The sequence below is a fragment of the Barbatula barbatula genome (genome assembly GCF_947034865.1).
Source record: "Barbatula barbatula genome assembly, chromosome: 5".
NCBI lineage: Eukaryota > Metazoa > Chordata > Actinopteri > Cypriniformes > Nemacheilidae > Barbatula > Barbatula barbatula.
Genome location: NC_136769.1, coordinates 14,910,398 through 14,928,272, shown reverse-complemented (window position 1 = coordinate 14,928,272; position 17,875 = coordinate 14,910,398). Strand labels below are relative to the sequence as shown.

General features: G+C 38.4%; 1 protein-coding gene across 1 annotated transcript in view; it reads left to right on the top strand.

Annotated features, from left to right (window-relative positions):
* The window catches only part of srcin1a (SRC kinase signaling inhibitor 1a), a gene marked incomplete at both ends in the record, with an annotated part of 46,680 nt that overhangs the window by 11,603 nt on the left and 17,202 nt on the right, over positions 1–17,875 (top strand). Inside the window, 5 exons of the mRNA XM_079456483.1 lie at positions 7,502–7,697; positions 10,309–10,601; positions 13,194–13,996; positions 14,171–14,263; positions 15,836–15,876. Of these exons, the coding sequence (XP_079312609.1) occupies positions 7,502–7,697; positions 10,309–10,601; positions 13,194–13,996; positions 14,171–14,263; positions 15,836–15,876 (1,426 nt within the window). The remainder of the gene's footprint in view (positions 1–7,501; positions 7,698–10,308; positions 10,602–13,193; positions 13,997–14,170; positions 14,264–15,835; positions 15,877–17,875) is intronic.

The window sequence follows — 17,875 nt, the reverse complement described above, 5'->3', positions numbered from 1 at the left end:
AAAACACGCAGTTTAGCTTTTAAAGTTAAGGTATTAATGTATATTTAATTTAAAGACGAGTTTATGAAGTGTTATTTTACATTAGATTTTTTTTATTCAATCTCTTTATGAAAACTGTTTCAAACTATTTTGTATACCATTTAAACTTAAAAAATAATAATTTAACCACAATAATACACAATTCTGTGAATGCTAAAAAACATATTACAAAAACATAAAAGTTAAGTATAACATAAAATAAAGCATCACTATGCATCACACAGTTTAAAGTTTGAAAGTATTTTCTTATGATATCCAACAAATAGTCCTGATTTTATCTCTTCGGGTAGCCCTCGCTTATAAAAAGGTGGGAGACCCCTGCTATTGTACATCTAATATTTTATTTTTTCACTCTCTGCAATTGTATATTATTGCTCTCTGGAATTATCGACTTTGTGTGGAAAAGGTCAGAATTTTTATATCTAAAAACAGTATATGGATGAAAAGCATAACACAAATCCACAAGAGTTCTGTTATATTCTGGGTCCCATTTGCTTGTTCTTGTCACAGTTAGATGAATTGTCAGATGTTTGTAAGTTATTTCTTCCTTTAGGTGCAGATGCTGAGCCCCAAAACAGACGCTTGTTAAAAGCAAACGTCTCCCCTGGCTGGTTACGCCACATAAAATAAGCCTCTCTGCAAATTACTGTCAGAGTCCTGGTTTGTTGGTCGGTTTCTTTTCAACCACCATCCCTTGTTCTGTAAAGACTTCATGTCCGAGCAGTAAAGCTGATTCATGGATAGTTTTCACGCTATGTTCTCTGGAATTAGCATACATTTCAAATGGCTGGAGATGCTCTGAGTGAGGAAGGCTTGCACATTTTGTCGCTTATCAGAAGCATATCTGTAACAGACATTTTCAAAATTGTTAATGTTTTTAGTAGAGATGCACCGATATATCGATAAATTATCAGTATCGGTTGATAAAAGCAATGTTCCATGCTATTGGGCCAACAGCCGATGATCATGGGCTATATATCATTTACATTTACATTTGGCAGACGCTATTATCCAAAGCGACTTACAAATGAGGTAAACAATGGAAGCAATTAGAACAACAAAAGTACAACAAAAAGTGCAATATAACTGGTATCAAAGAACCTACCACAGTATACAAAGCAAAGTTTTCTTTTTTTGATAGAAAGAGTAGAAAAGAGATAGAAGTCAGAACTGATCGGTCAGGTGCTGATGGAAGAGATGTGTTTTCAGCACATTCTTAAAGATGGCTACAGAATCTGCTGATCCTTTAGCAGTGGGCAGATCATTCCATAAATGTGGAACCGATCCAGAGAAGGTACTTGAGAGTGATTTTTTTTACCTTTTTGGGATGGCACTACAAGACATTGTAGAGTGTAGGGATCTGGCTGGTAAATAAGTCTGCATTAGCGAGTGAAGATAAGGGGTGCTGGACCAGTGGTGGTCTTGTAGGCCAAGAACAGAGCCTTGAATTTGATGTGAGCCACTATAGGGAGCCAATGTAACTTAATGAAGAGAGTAAGTGACGTGTGCTTTCTTCGGTTCATTGAAGACCACTCTTGCTGCTGCATTCTGGATCATCTGTATAGGTTTGGTTGTGCAAGCTGGAAGTCCAGCCAGTTGTGCATTGCAATTGTCCAGTCTGAACAGAAAAAGAGCCTGGACTAGGACTTGCGTAGCGTGCTCAGATAGGAGAGGTCAAATTTTCCTAATATTTCAGAGGATTGATCTTCAGGACCGGGTGCTGTCAACATGACCCGTGAAGTTTCGCTGATAATCGATCATGGCTCCAAGCTTCTTGGCCGTTCTGGTAGATGTGATGGTTGATAGGCCCAGTTGAGTGGAGAGGTTGTGCAATCCCCAGCCAGGATTACAAGCAGTTCTGTTTTTGCAAGGTTCAGCTGCAGGTGATGGTCCTTCATCCAGAACAAAATGTCGCTCAGGCATGCTGAAATGCATGAAGAAACAGTTCAATCGTCAGCCTGAAATGACAGGTGGAGTTTGTATCATAAGCAGTGATAGGAAAATCCATGTTTCGCAATGACAGAACCTAGGGATATCATGTATATGGAAAAGAACAACGGTCCAAGCACTAAACCCTAGGCACCCCAGTATTGAGATGTTGGGACTCCGAGACCTCACCTCTCCAGGGTAATCTAAATGACCTACCTGAGAGGTGAGACCTGAACCATTGTAGCACCATTCCAGAGACACCCATAGCCTAGAGGGTCGACAGGAGAATGTAATGGTTAATGGTGTAAAAGGCAGCAGGTAGTTCGAGTAGGATGAGTACAGAGGAGTTTGAGGCTTCTCTTTCCAGTCTTAGGGTTTCAATGTCCGAGAGCAGCGCAGTGGATTGACCGCTCTTGAAACCAGACTGGTTGCTGTCCAGGAGGTTGTTCTGCGTGAGAAAGGAGGAGAGCTGGTTACATACAACACGCTCCAGAGTTTTGGCAATGAAGGGGAGGAGAGAGACCAGTCTGTAGTTATCTAACAGTGAAGGATTAGGAGTGGGTCAATCAAAAAAGAACAGGAAATTGCAATGAATTTGTGCTCTGCATATAGAAAATGTTATCATCAGCTTGATGTTCAATATTAATAGTCATTCTATGTAAGGGATAATGTTTAGGCAGCCGGTTTTTATCACAGAAATAAGCCCAAACAGTGTGATCAGTAACCGATGGATCTTGGATCACACTGAAGGGGCCTATTTCACGATAACAGTCGGCTGATTGTACATTATCCCGCTTATTTCACGTCTACTTGCCATATGAGAAATAAACTGGACATGAAATGTGATTTTGAAATATGTTAATAGCAAATTTTTTACCAAATGTAGACCTTCCACAAGGAAAAGACGTTTACTTTTGGTTTTAAGGTAAGAAACGATGTTCAAAAATCACCAACAGTCAATTTGGTTTAATCATTTGTAAATACAGTGTCATATATGTCATTAAAATACATATTTATATTTATCTTTTGTGTAATATTAAACTATACCTGTCAAAATGAAAAGCATCCGGGTTACTGTGTGTTATTAGTTTTGAGCGCTTCTTATCTGGGAGCAAAGATCCTGCAAATGTGGTGACTGGCCAATCAGAATCATGCATTCCAACGAGCCGTGTAATAAGAAATAATAACAATCAGAAGATAAGAAATATTTATTTAATCGTCAGTATCTGTTCTTGCAGATATCACTCTGAATAATAAGCTATCGGTGGTTTAGTGTCGGTGTAGTTTCATGATATAGCTTTCCTGTAGCTCAGTGGTAAGAGCATTGCGTTAACAACACAAGGTTGTGGCCTCGATCCCAGGGGATTGTAGATACCTATGTATAAATGTATAGGATAATGCCATGTAAGTCGCTTTGGATAAAAGCGTCTGCCAAATGCCTAAATGTAAATATAGTGTGACCAAACTATTTTCCTTTTGATAAGTCAGTGGTATGGTATCAATGGCATCAGTACTGTGTTGGACAACTTTTGTTTGTTTGTGATGCCTTGTCACATTCGATACAAGTACCCAAAACCACTGCCTTACCAGTAAGTGTAACATGAACAGAAACTACAAAGTGAACCTTTACACAATGCCACATTTTTTCTGTATTTTAGAAGACAGGGCTAACAGCTTGTCCTCCAGCAGAGAGTAAAGGTGTGGTGAGCTCACCAATTTTCACTCTTTTCTTACTCGGTCCTTATTATTTGAACATTTATCATTGTTATTAGTCCCCAATGATAAGTGCAGTGAATGCCGCCATTTTATGGCCACCTACCAGCTTACCATTTTGCTGCTTTCTCTGCTTCACTCAGCACAAGAATGAATAGACCAACAATCTACTGCAATTTGCCAGAGCAATTTCATCTATGCCTTCACCAGCCTGTAGCAAACAATAGCAAGGGAGAGAGAGAGACATTATTGTCAAGTGTGATAATTTTCTCTCTCTTTTTATCTATCTTTCTGTCCACCTCTCGGTGTTCTTGTCTATCTTTAATTTTCTATCTTTATAATACTTAATACCTTTAGTTGAATTATTTCATGCATTATCAACTCACTCTGTATTCAGGACACACCTCTTTCATTTATACTAATATGAAGATAAATTCATAAATAAAATATCTTAAAGTGAGCATGAAATGGAAGTTGTGGTTGTGTTTTCTTTTGAAGAAATGTTTTAGGGCTGGGGATCGTTTCCAAAAATACTAGCTTCCAAGGCGTTGGGAATTGAGAGGAGTAATTAAATGAATACAAAATGAAAGAAATAAAGCATTTAAAGACAAAACATACCTTCCTGGAACTATCTGAAGGCTCTGTGAATCACTTCGCATGCGAAAATTTTAAACTTCTGTTGGCGCAACTCTCTCTCTCTCAATGGCTCTGGATCATTGGAAGTTGAGAGCCTGGTCATTGGACAGTCAGTATAGTCCCACCCCCAGAGTGAGACATGTTTAGCAGTTTTTAATTGAAGATTATGAGGGACACATGAATTTAAAGGAAATAAAGATCTGCAAAGATCAAACATTTGTAAGAATATTTGCAATATTACATTAAAAACTTAGAACTGTTATTTTTTATTTCATGTGGACTTTAATATTATTTTTAATATTATACAGTTTCTGAATAGATTTATTATCCTGATCAATTTGTGGAGAAACTTCTTCAAATAAGTTGATATCTAAAGTGAGGTTCTAAAGGAAATTACAAGGAGTTCTTTGAATGCTGTTAGTCATATTAAGTATTCTCACCTCATTCCCATGAGAGTTCTTCCAGCAAATTCTTTCGCAACCTCAAATCCACCTTTATGTGCAATATCTAGATCATTCATTAAGCACTAATCCTCCTGCAATGATTCTCTTTAATGAAGAGATGATGTGCCTTAACGTGTGGGGAGATCATAGAGCTTCTGTCATGACTTCAGCTCATGCTGCTTTGTTATGGGCAGCAAAGCCAAATCCATTTACAACCATCACTCTGAACAAGTCAACTAATGAATCACCTGAGGTCTCATCAAAGAGCAATCTCTGAGCATTATATTATTTATAAACATTATGTTTTGAATAGGGATGCACTGATATATAAATTTTGTCAGATGACGATAACCGATGACTCTTTAATATTGGAAGCCGATAACCGACAAATTGGCCGATATACAGTATATTAATATAACATTTCCTATGACTGAAACAAACGGCAAAAAGTGGACAACTGCTTTTATATGAAAAAATGTACTGCAGAAAACAAGGAAACCGTAAGTTCTCCTTCCCCCCCTGGAAATCATGTACCAAGCCTACTTTATACTTGTTAAAGATTATTTAACCTTCAAACTACTCTGGTATATTTTTTATTCAACAAACTAATTATAGATATTCTCCCCGCACAACCCAGAAAATAATCTTAATAGCCATAAGTTTAACAGGTCTCAAGACAGAAAGAACTCCGACAGCAATCTGATTCAAACAATATTCTTTTCTTCCTATAATTTACACATTCATAAATACTGTATCTTCATCAACAATGTATTGCTTATAGCAGTAAGAGAATGATCACGACAGAAAGACAGTACTGTATAGTAATTTAACTGTGAGCAGTTTACACAGAGGAATGATTTATGATTAAGCGGCTATAATATATAGTTTTATTATCGGCAGATAACATTAAAAATGAACATTTATCGGCCGATACCGATATGGCTGATCATTTATCGTGAATCCCCAGTTTTGAGACTAAACTTGATATTTACTTTATTTTTATTTTATAGTGGATTTTTTTCATTTGCATTTGTGTGTCAGTGTGTGTTTATTATAATGGACATTACACACTATGGTTCTATCAGATGGTGACCTCAATTTCATTTATTCAGATGTATTTTGGCAATAAGGTTATCCTCCTCCCTGCTGTTGGAACAGATTAGAAGTGTGTGTTTGTGTGTGTGGGTCTGTTTTTGTGTGGTGAAGGTGGAGATTTATTACCCATTGAGGGCAGTGAAGTCTACAGGCATCCCGACTCCGTGTTATTCAGAAAATACAGGCACTTTAGGCAGGTAATGTGACACACACACTGACACGTTTATTGACTTGAATTCCAATCTGAATGGAGAGTGAGCGCTCGCGTGTTTACAGCATTTGACAAAAAGCCGTTTGAAAGTGCATTAGCGAAAGTGAGTGAGAGAGAGAGAGATGTCTCTTCATTACATGAGCGATCTGAGCAGTCCATAAAGTTTTAGCAGAGGAATTCTGAAGGAGTCATTCTGAAGTGACGTGCCTTTTATGTAGACTCTTTGTTTTTCTTTTATATGTGTATACACGTGCTACACGTGTAGTTGTGTCATCCAGACTGGTCACTGTTGTGGATAAATGACCCCATTATAGTTACACAAGGTGGTCATCCATCAGCTCAACTCAGGCCCTTCAGACAGTGTCTGAAAAGAAGGCCACAGCACTGTTTCAGGATTTACGTGTGCATGTGTCTGCGCTTTTCCTTTGTGTGTAAACAGTGCTACGATGGTCACAATTAAAAAATGCTGCTGCGAAAATGTATATTTTAGCTAAACTTTTGTTTGACTTTTGTTGTTATGTGTGAGATCTGGAGGAGATCCTGGTGAGGCCCTTTTTCTGCTTTAAAAGAAGAATTGATATGATGTATGGTGATGCACAAACCAGCCTGGTTTTCCCAGTTCACCCCAAGAGCTCATTACAGTTGTGTCAGAGTTGTGAAGCTCACCATGAGGTTGTGTGAACCACCTTCATTAAATACTACAAAACAACCCCAGCAATGTGATAGACCGATCTGACAACAGTTTCACACTTCTGCATTTTCACAGTGACCATATTTACTTTGATATCGAACTAGAGAACAAGAGAATGTGCATTCCATGTCATTGTTAGCGTGTCAGATACTGTACGTCCACAGAGACTTATTTGTCTATCGTGTGATTGTCCTGCCATTGCATGTTTGCACACACAGGAGCAGGTTTTTTATCCGCTTTGCTTTGTGCAGGTGGAAATGATGGTTGTTGGCCTCTGTTCTTTGCGCCTTAAAAAAATAATAATGTTGGGACAATAGAATGTTGTAAAATCATTGAGTAAGAAATTGAATTATGTTAATAATAATCTTCTAATAATAAAGTGACAACCCCTGAGCTATCCTGAGCTAATCTCTTATATTCATATTATATTTATATATATATATATTTATATATATACAGTATATCTATACTGTATATTACAATAATCTGATCTGTGCATGAGGAGAGAAAAAAATTGGAGAAAGCTTTCTTTTGCTTGTATTTTATGTACAGTAGGTCAGCTAGTAGAGAATAAAGCTAACAATGTCAAGGTAGCGCCCATGTAAAAGTATTGTCACCATTGACTGTGATTAAAGCAACTAGAGATTTTAGATCTTTTTAACAGTTTCATTTAGAAACAATGTGTATAACGTGTATATAATGTCTTTAACACAATAAAAGTCTCTCGATATTTTTCTCTTATAGAGCCGCAGTCCACGTCATTCCCAGTCCACACAATCAGGTTTGGCAGACCAGGCGTCTAAACTGTCCTACGCCTCTGCCGAGTCTCTGGAGACCATGTCAGAAGCCGACATGCCAATGGGCTTCAACCGCATGAATCGCTTCCGTCAGAGCCTTCCCCTGTCCCGCTCGGCAAGCCAGAACAAACTTCGGTCTCCAGGTAATAAACAAAAAACAAAAGCTCAATATGTTTACTACTGAGTTTTGATGCAGTTACAGACCACTTTGAAAGACAATGCTGATCCAATGCTGGTCCAGAAGAACTTCCTGTTTCAGTTTTTTACACTACACAAATGTTTGAACAAAATACATTTATAACAGAATCAAAATGTTGAATGAATATCTTCTGCAAGAAGGATGGCAGCAAACGAAAGCACTGCCGAGCGTAGGCCTGGTGGCGGAGACATCGTATACATTCGAGTTCAGAGAACCTCCAGGTTTATTATATTAACATTTAATGAATGTGAGAATATAAAAAGAATGAAACTGGAAGGGTTTCTGGACCAGTGTTTACATTTCACAAAGTTGTCTAAAGCATGCATATTCACACATGGTGATTCTGCTGGGATTTTTCAATTCTCTGCTTCTGTCATACAATATAAAGTCATGGAGAGTCTATAAAAAAAAAAAGTTCACGGACCTGAGTCAACCCCAATTTTCAAGTTCACTCTAAGCCTGTTGTAATTCAATTAAAGTTATTTTATTAAACTAAACTGTTAGTCTGACTCATTTAAATAAACTCTAATTAACAAATTATTTTGCCTTTAGTTTGACAATTTTAATCTGATGTGTGAGCACAAAACACTGTTTTCGCTTTAGCCTTTCGAGGAATTGCAACAGTTTCAGGGCACAAATGGGAATCAAAAAGCTTTGTTGAAATGCAAACAGTAATTTGCAGTAGGTCCCACATGTCATGCAAAAATGTACTCTGAGGTTTAACCAGAAATTAAGTATCCATTACACAAAACAAGTCAATTATTTATGGAGCGATTTTAGTCTCATTAATTATTCACGCGTAAAACAAGATACACACATGCGTAAACAGTTTCGCATGCATAAAACCTAATTTACGTGCACATAGTATATATTTACATTTAGGAAAAGCAATTCACGTGCGTAAAACAAAACTAGTAGTAGTTTCGCAAACATCCAACTGCACAAAACTTTCGAAAAGTTAAAATGTACGCGTTTGTCTTGTTATGCGAATGTACAAATCGTCACACACGTGTGAATCGCTTTGGACGTGTGTGTGTGTTTTTTGAGACTCTCCTGGCAACGCAACCCCACCACTTGGGTTGTCGTACTCTTTAGCCAATCAGATTCAAGCTTACCATTCAACCAATCACAACCCACTGAGGGTGCAGGACTCAAGGAAAACGGCTCTGCGCAACTTTAGTGCAGTTTGGCTCAAATACAACGGAAATGACGCATCACCCTCACCGCACGTTAATCACATTACGATCTTTTCCACGCTTGCGCAGCTTCGTGGGTACAATTTATTATATTTTTTTACTTTTAAATAAAATACATTACTCAATTTACTTCGCTGCTGTCCACCTGGTCTCATTTTACAATGCGTTCTGTCAAGTCAGTTTGAAATACTGTAATGTTTCCCCTGACTTTGTAGTTCTTTCTTCATGTAAATTAATATAGTCTAGTTAGACATACGTGTTATGTTCCTTATTCGCTTCTGTAAACGCCATTGAAGGGATTATTTTACTAATTTAGATTAAATGGAAAGATATATTAGCCTATATAGACACATACTAATAACTTACTACATTTAAAGTTATCTAGTATTATCAGATTTTAATAAAAACGACACAAACCGTCTTTGACAATACTACTGACCTCAGATAGAAACACGGTAAGGTAAATAGACATGCCATACAGCAATGAATCGCAAAATGGGAGGAAACTGAAGATTTGCAGTCGATAAAATTACTATATTCCACATGTAACCAAAATCCTATATGTTCATGTAACAACTCTATTATTTTGGATTGGCAACCACATAAACACATATCGTAATTTCACATTAACTTTTCGAAGGTTTTGTGCGCAGTTGTATGTTTGCGAAACGTACTTTATGAGAAACTAGTTTTGTTTTACGCACGTGAATTGCTTTTCGTAAATGTAAATATATACTATGTGCACGTAAATTAGGTTTTATGCATGCGAAACTGTTTACGCATGTGTGTATCTTGTTTTACGTGTGAATAATTAATGAGACTAAAATCGCTCCATAATTATTTTCCTCAAAGTTATTTTCATCTGTGGTATAAATACAATTCAATTTAAAAGCATCCTCCGTTAGTCTAATATACATTAGCCTGTATCTCAGTTATTCGATTATTTCAATTACCACATGTAATCCCACGCCTGTAAGAGGTTTATCTTATTGCTATTGTGGGAGATGACATTTTGCTTTGCCACAAACTGTTTTCTGGCTGTTGACAAGACATAAATAGCATTGTGTTAATTACAGCAGTAAAATGAACTGTGATTCGGTGACCTTTGTCTTGCCCACTTTTGATTTTCAGTCATGGTTACCATGAAGCAAAATATATCTTGGCACTGATTTTGCAATATTTTTGTTAAAGTTTGGTTGGTAACCATATAACAATGAAAGTGATCTTTGAGCTGCTATGCAGAAGAAGATTAATGGTCATTCAGCAGGTGGCTCAGGACCACCAGCAGAAACTTATGACAGTAAAACAACCGAGACAACAACTTCATACCTCTCGCTCTTTCTTTCTCTCTCTCCTCAGGTGTCCTCTTCCTACAGTTTGGAGATGAGACCAGGCGTGTTCACATCACTCACGAGCTCAACAGTTTGGAGACCTTGCATGCGCTCATCGTGCACATGTTCCCCCAGAAGCTGACGGCGGGAATGCTGAAGTCGCCCAACACGGCCATCTTGATCAAAGACGAAGCAAGAAACGTCTTCTATGAGCTAGAGGACGTGAGGGATATACAGGACAGGAGCATCATTAAAATATACCGCAAAGAGCCCATCTACGCCTCCTACCCTGCTACACATCTGGCCAACGGAGACCTCAGGGTGAGCGTTCCTCGCTGCATTTAATAACTTCAGTCGGTTTGTCATTGTAAACCACAATTCTTGCTGTCCCAGCGTGGGCTTAAGGGTAAAGAATCCACCAAGGCATGATCCATATTTAAACAATGTTGTCATAATAAAAAGAATTTATAGTTTACTTACCAGCATAAGGCACCATTAAAGTCCCTAACCTAACCTTGAATTCAGCGTCACTGCCTTCTTTTGAGTATTTTAAATTTAAAGGGACGAACCCCTTAAAACTGGCATCGTTTGATCCGGTGAGCGATGTCTTTCAGATGTCGATGTTCTTGAACTTGGATGTTTTTGAATTATGCACGCTTTTTTCCCATATCACTCAGGGACTCTGAGGCTTGTGTTACCAGAGGAGCTTGATGTGGTTTGACTTTGAAATGTGATTGCGTTGCATCACTCTGTTCATCAAATGTTCAGCTTTTGTGTGTGACGTCTTTACCATTTACACCTCTGAGAGTGTCAAACCAACTCCTTCAGCATTAGACATGAGTCAGTGGATGTCTTTAAATGATTCTGTTTATTGTCTCTTAGTGTGCCGTATGTGTGTTTTGTTGTTTTTGCTGTTTTGTATTGTGTGTTTGCTGCGTTTCACTGTTTAGAAAAGCTCTGAAAAACAGTTGACAATGAAAAATCTAAACACACTAAAATTGAAAACTCAAGTCTAATTGCTACCAATTTTTTTGAGTAAAATCAAAACGGTGGCGAAGTTACTATCTGCAGTGAAGATAATTGCACATTAACCACTTTTAATTTAATAGCTTTTTTTGAAACTGTAAAATCTCTCAATTATTCATGAAAAACTGGATGGAAACAAAGATGTTGGTACAGATGGTGTCATCGGATGCATGCACCACATTAACTTCTGGTCTGTGTTTGTTGATTGGTCTGGCTATTTATATGAACATTCATTTATATTGATATTTTATTTTATAATAATTGCATTAAGTATGCAATTTGTTAAATTTTATTATACATTTATTTTATTAAATAAACAATGTGTTGAACCGGTCAACTGTCGCATTTAATTTAGGCCAATTGGTTCTTCTGGTAACTCAAAATAATAATGGCTAGATATACTTTTAATTTGCTAGCTAATGTAATTTTGCTTCTTTAGCTTGTTGTTAAAAATAAATAATCTGCGGGGTCTCCATTCTTTGTGGATGTGTACCTGAAGTTTAGTTTTGACAACAAAAGCGTAGGGCTAACCTTATCGAATCCAAAGCTGCAGGGCTAAAACGACATTATACAGTACATGTTGTAGGTTTTTTTCTGTTTGTGTCTACGTGTCAGGTTCTATAATAGCCAAACCTACATTTTTTGCATTGTAAGACCCGGACAAAAGTCTGTATATACAGGTTCATACGCCAACGTTCGTATTTCTTCAGCACATTTGACTTCTCTCGTAAAACTGAGCAGAGATGAAAAAAGTGAAATAAAGAAGATGATAGCCCCAAGATAAATAAAGAAATGTAAGACTTAAATGCCAGTATAGATTTGAAATTTATGAAATAATATGCAGGAAGCAGGAAATAAGAGGTCCAACAGTGAGATTCAGAGAGGCAACAAAGCAGGCAATGTAACATGAATGAAGTTTAAACTGTCTTGCTCTGCCCATTGTTAAAAAGTAAAGTATGTGTGCTCACAAGTGGCGGTAGAATCTGAATAATAGTGTCATGTGATCCAATGATATGCCAGTAGCTTTAGTTGTGCTGGACGAAAAGAGTGAATATGTTTATGGAGTTCCCCAGAGTTGTATTACAGACCCATGAAAAGAAAGAGTGAGGGAGAAAAGAGGGAATGAGGACAATGAGTCTAGAGCTCCATTCTTGGTTTCTCGCTAAACCGCTGTGGAGTCGTTTTCACTTCTGCTGTTATTGAGCCGTAAAGTGATAGTTCACCCAAAAACAAAAATTCTGTTTTCATTTACTCACCCTCTTGTCATTTCAGACTTTATGGCACATAAGATGACAGCACTGGACCCCATTCACTTCTATTGCATAGTCACAAAACCATTGCAAGTGAATAGGGGCCAGTTAACAAAACTTTTTAAAAGATCTTCTTTTGTGTTCTGCGGAAGGAAGTCATACAGGTTTGAAATGATGAAAGGATGAGTAAATTATGACAGGATTAAAATTTTTAGGTGAACTATCACTTTAATGGCTAGCAACAGATTTAAAAATTTTTGGTAGGACAATTTGAATCAAAATGTTTTGGGTTTAAAGTTATGTCTTTTTGTCATTATAGGTTTATTGGTAAATTAAATATAGATTAAATAAAATCTTTACATTTTATGTAAAATTGTATGAATCAAAATGTATAGAAATATTTGATATATTAAATTTTATTTATTTTAGGTGTCAGTTTGGCTATTGTCTGTCGTGCTTGACGAAATATGCATATAATCCCTTAAAACATAAAATGTACTTAATTTTATTGATTAGCGCACTTTATCAAAAGTGGTTGATACAATCAGCTTTCCTTCCATGTTTTCAGCCTCGTTTCTCTCTTAAGACATTCATGAACTTGCTCAGTGTGATGTGTTTTCTGTATTTTTGATTTTAGAGGGAGATGGTTTACAGCTCCCGAGACTCATCCCCTACCCGTCGTCTCAACACCCTGCCCTCTTCCACTGCCTCTGCCTCCTCCGGATCCCCTTCCCGCTCTCGCCTATCCTACAGCGGAGGCCGCCCCCCTTCATTTGCTGGTCAGGGTCACCCTCAGGGCCCTCAGCATCCGTCCCACCACCCATCACCATCTCACGGACAAGCTCAAGGCCTCACAACCTCCTCCTCCGCCATACTGGAGAGGCGTGATGTCAAACCTGATGAAGAGATGTCTGGTAAGAACATGGTTCTCTTGAAGAACGAGGGGCTGTATGCTGACCCATACAGCTTGGTGCATGAGGGTCGGCTTAGCATGGCATCCACTCAGTCCCTAGCTACCATCGCCGACCCCTTTGGTTTTCCAGTGTCGGGTGGGCTGTACCGCAGGGGCTCGGTGAGGTCCCTCAGCACATACTCGGCAGCAGGGCTGCAGGGAGACCTTGAGGACTCCCTGTATAAACCTGGAGGTTCTCTGTACTCCGATACTTACGGCAACAGCTCTACACTCAGCATGGGCTTTCGTTTGCCACCATCATCCCCGCAGAAGATTCCTGACGTGCAGTTACGTGACAGGGATTTGTTCACCGGGTCTCCGAGCCGAGGGTCTCCTGTGAGACAAACCTTCCGTAAGGACTCCGCTTCTTCGTCTGTGTTTGTGGAGAGCCCGAAGTCCAGACCCAGCTCCAGCTCTGAACCCATAGGAGATGGAAGTAAGGGACCTGGATTTGGGTCGCCACTCTCTGGGGGCGAGACAGATTCACGGTAAGCACTGGTAATAGTGAGCATGTACATACTGTATAAAGGAATGTGTCCCATTTGTACATTGTGTAACATTAACATTAAGTTCATGAGTGTGTGCCTACAGGCTGAGAAAGAAAAAGTGCCCTTGACCGCTCGTCTACTCTACTTTTAAACATTCTTCGTTTCGCTTGTTAGCAGGGATCGTATGGAGGCAATGGAAAAGCAGATAGCCAGTCTGACCGGGCTGGTTCAGAGCGTCCTAACTCGAGCACCAGACAGCGACAGCACGTAAGACCCCATTACACATTCACAAAGCCACCAAAGAATCACAACCATCTCACTCATATGAATGGACAGCTGTTATTTGATGTGTCAGTCATTGACACATAATCATTTGACACACAACAGCAATAAAGTATGTGTTTATACAATCCAGTGAACCATTTCACACAATAAAATGTTGTCAAAATGGTCCCGTTTTGCTGTCATGCAAGAATACATGTTTTCTCATGTCTGCAAATAGGGATGGGTCAGAATTGATGACTAGTTTCTTAACTGATTTATCAGGATTTTGTGTATATTTCTAAAAAGATATCTTAAAATGTATGCCATTCAAACAACTACCTCTACATCAAGTAGTTAAAATATTTAGTCTTTAAAAAACATGTATTTTTGAATGCACAAATGTGTCTTACAGTATGTAATTGTACTCCGTGTATGTAAACGTGTTAATACTAGTGGTTTAAGCAAACCAGCAACTAGCCGACTTCTTGAATGATGTGGTTATGCGCATCCCCATTTGCATTGCAGCCATTGGCTGTTCATATGTGATCCATGAGCTTGCATAAATGTCTTTACTTGCTGAAAGCTTCATTTGGGATTGTGTGTTGTTCCTGTTGTCCTGTGATGGCCGTGAGTCTCGTTCTTACATTTTAATGCTTTGATGTTGTCGGACATTTACAGTATGGTCATTCATATTCAATATGGTGGAGTGTGGTGGAGGACGGTTATTGGAGTTTTGTGGATTGTAAAACTGGTATAAATTACTGTAGTGCGTTATTAAAGTTATGTAGTGCATTGCCAGTCAAGTTCATTGCAGTCAGTGGAGTTGATGAAGTGTTAGGTTAGATTGTACAGGCCTAATTCAACAAAACACTCTCAGTGGTTTTGTTTCCATGTGTTGATAGTCAAAGGGGACCAATGTTGTTTGGTTACCAAACATTCTTTAAATTATCTTCATTTTCCTCAGAAGAACTATCCCTTTATGTTTTTGTCTTCTCTGCGGTGACACATATGTGGATAATTGTTTCCACACAGTATATCCACCAAATTGAAAATATGTGAAAGAAAACCACATTTTGGAGACAGACTCATCTCATATTCTGTAAAAACACAATTTTTGTCACAAATGGTAAAAATACAGCTAATGATTGCATAGTCACTGAGTTATAAATATACATGTATATGTAAATAAAAAATATAATAAATCCATTCACATTTTAGAAATATTTGCCATTAGCTATACATGTTTAAATAAGCTAAGTTTACCCAACACTGGCTAGCATAAAGTAAATTTAGACACTGGTCTAAATGCAAAATAATGGCAGTGTGATATTATACTCTTAAATAGTGTAGTACTAGATACCAAACTGCTGTAGCATAAAGAAGGATAGAGTAGTGTTGTATAGTGTAGTGGAAAGTAGTGTAGTATAGTTTGAGCGTAGTGTTAGGTACTGTAGTACAGTGGTAGTATCATGGCTGTATGATCCTCAGATGCGGCCTGCTGCGTCTCTGCATGATGGCGGGCTGCCCTCCGGACCAGGGGGCGGAGTTTTCACGGCCCTTCCCTTTCTCTTCCAGCGAGAAGACCGAATCCACCAGCGACTGCTCCGCCACAGGAAGTGAGTAAAACTGCATCCTTAGGCCATGTTCACATTTGACTTCTTTTTTGACGCTGCTTGTAAACCGTGTTTCCAAAAGTCCTGATCAATTATTAAACACCAGCGGTGGTGTCTTTTTCGCAGCTCAGAGATTTTGAAGTGTAAAAAAATTAGCTTTTTCACAGCTGACCAATGACAGAGACCTGTCGTTTCCATAACAACATACGAGGAAGGTGACTGGTCGAGAAGTATCAAGCTTAAAAAATGTAATGCCCGTTGGAGCACAGTTTTGTATTAATTTAAGTTTAATTTTCACATTAATAACTTGATTGCACTTCTATCGAGAAATTAGTTTTGTAGTTTTTAAATATGTGATTGGTTATTGCAAAGAGGCTCTCTGTTTATAGGTAGCTTAACGGAATTCTGTGTCTCTGAGCTGCCTCCGTACATTGCCGGCTGCTATTTGTAACCACTTTTGTTTACAAAAAAAACGCCATTGTCAAATGTGAACATGGCCTTACTGCTTGTCAAGAGCAGTCACGAAGAAGTAAAACGTTTGTCAGATTTGATAAGACCTAGCAGAGTTGTTATGGCACACATTTATATTGACTCTGGCACATAGTAAAGTTTTTTGATGATCTCTAATTATTTGAGAACAGGCTGTTTCCTTTATGATGCATCAAAACAATTGTTTTTATCCGAGCACGTCTTGCTCCTTGTTGTGTTTACTATTTGTGCCTCCCTGTCAAAAATCTAAAAATCCCCTTCATTGTTTTTATGAGTACTCTTCAGTACTTGACTGTAATATATATGATATAGTTTCAAATTCTTTTTCTCTTGTTTCCCCTGCAAGTCCTCTCGTCCTTTTGACATCGATCATAGGCCACGTTTACACGATGAAAAACGGAAAAGTTTTTCATTTTTAATTTGAAGACTTCCGTCGCTAAAGAGACAATATAATACAGAGCGCTGCATTTCTCCTTATTTATAGTTAAGAGAAGCGTGCGCACATATACAAACAAACAAACAAGATGGCGAAAAGTTTGGACATTCCATTTAAATTTTCCTTCCATCTTCTCGTCCTCCCGGGTCTGATCCAAAAGTGCCGTTTAGAAACTCTTCGTCGCCGTGAATGAGTGTAGAGATTTTGCTGTAGATAAATAATTAGTGTCCGCTGGTGGTTATAGCACTGGTGTAGTAAATCTACACTTTGCTGGATAAGCATTAACAAACTATTGCGCAGCACAAAAAACCCATGTAGTCCGCCATTGTTGTGTTTGGGTGTACATGTGCATACCACATGTGCACGATATCGTTTTCTCATTCTTGCGTACTGCGGGGTTTACACGGAAATGAGAACGGCGTGGTTTTCAAAAACTTGCACTTTGAAACCCGTTTCGTTTTAAGTTTGCGTTATCAGTCCTCTAAAACGCTGTTTCCGTGTAAACGGACCGCCAAATCGAATAAATGGTTTTGCGCTTTCACTTGAAAACGGTCTCGTGTAAATTAGCGACGGGTGTCCTCAGAGAACAGCCTTTGAATGGCCGCCCCTTCAAAGGCTGAATTCAGACTTTTGATTCGCTGGATTCGCTTTTGAAGGTTCTCCACAGTGGAGTTTGTCGAGTCTATTGACTTATGCCTCAGTGAAGAGGTTCCCCATGAGTCCTGGTCACACCTCTTTGAATCTGATCGAAGACAGGTCGCAACCAACATCCGAATATGTACTTTATTACATTTCTTTAGGTAGTTTTAATAAGAAACTGGGACAAGTTGACAGCCTTTATTATATGTTACAGCTGGCCGGCTGAAGAAGAAAGGTACACAGTGTCTCTGCTCTATCAAATGTAATCTGAATTGACTTTTATTTCCCGGTGTATGTAGTGTATGCGTCTGTTTTCACAGCAGTGCTTCTCTAATGCCTGTAAGCTTTTTACTGTCTCTCCTTTCTACGGTTTGCCTGTACTTTAAATGATTCTCTCCCTCAGTCTGTTTTCAATCCTAAAGATGACAAATTCGCACA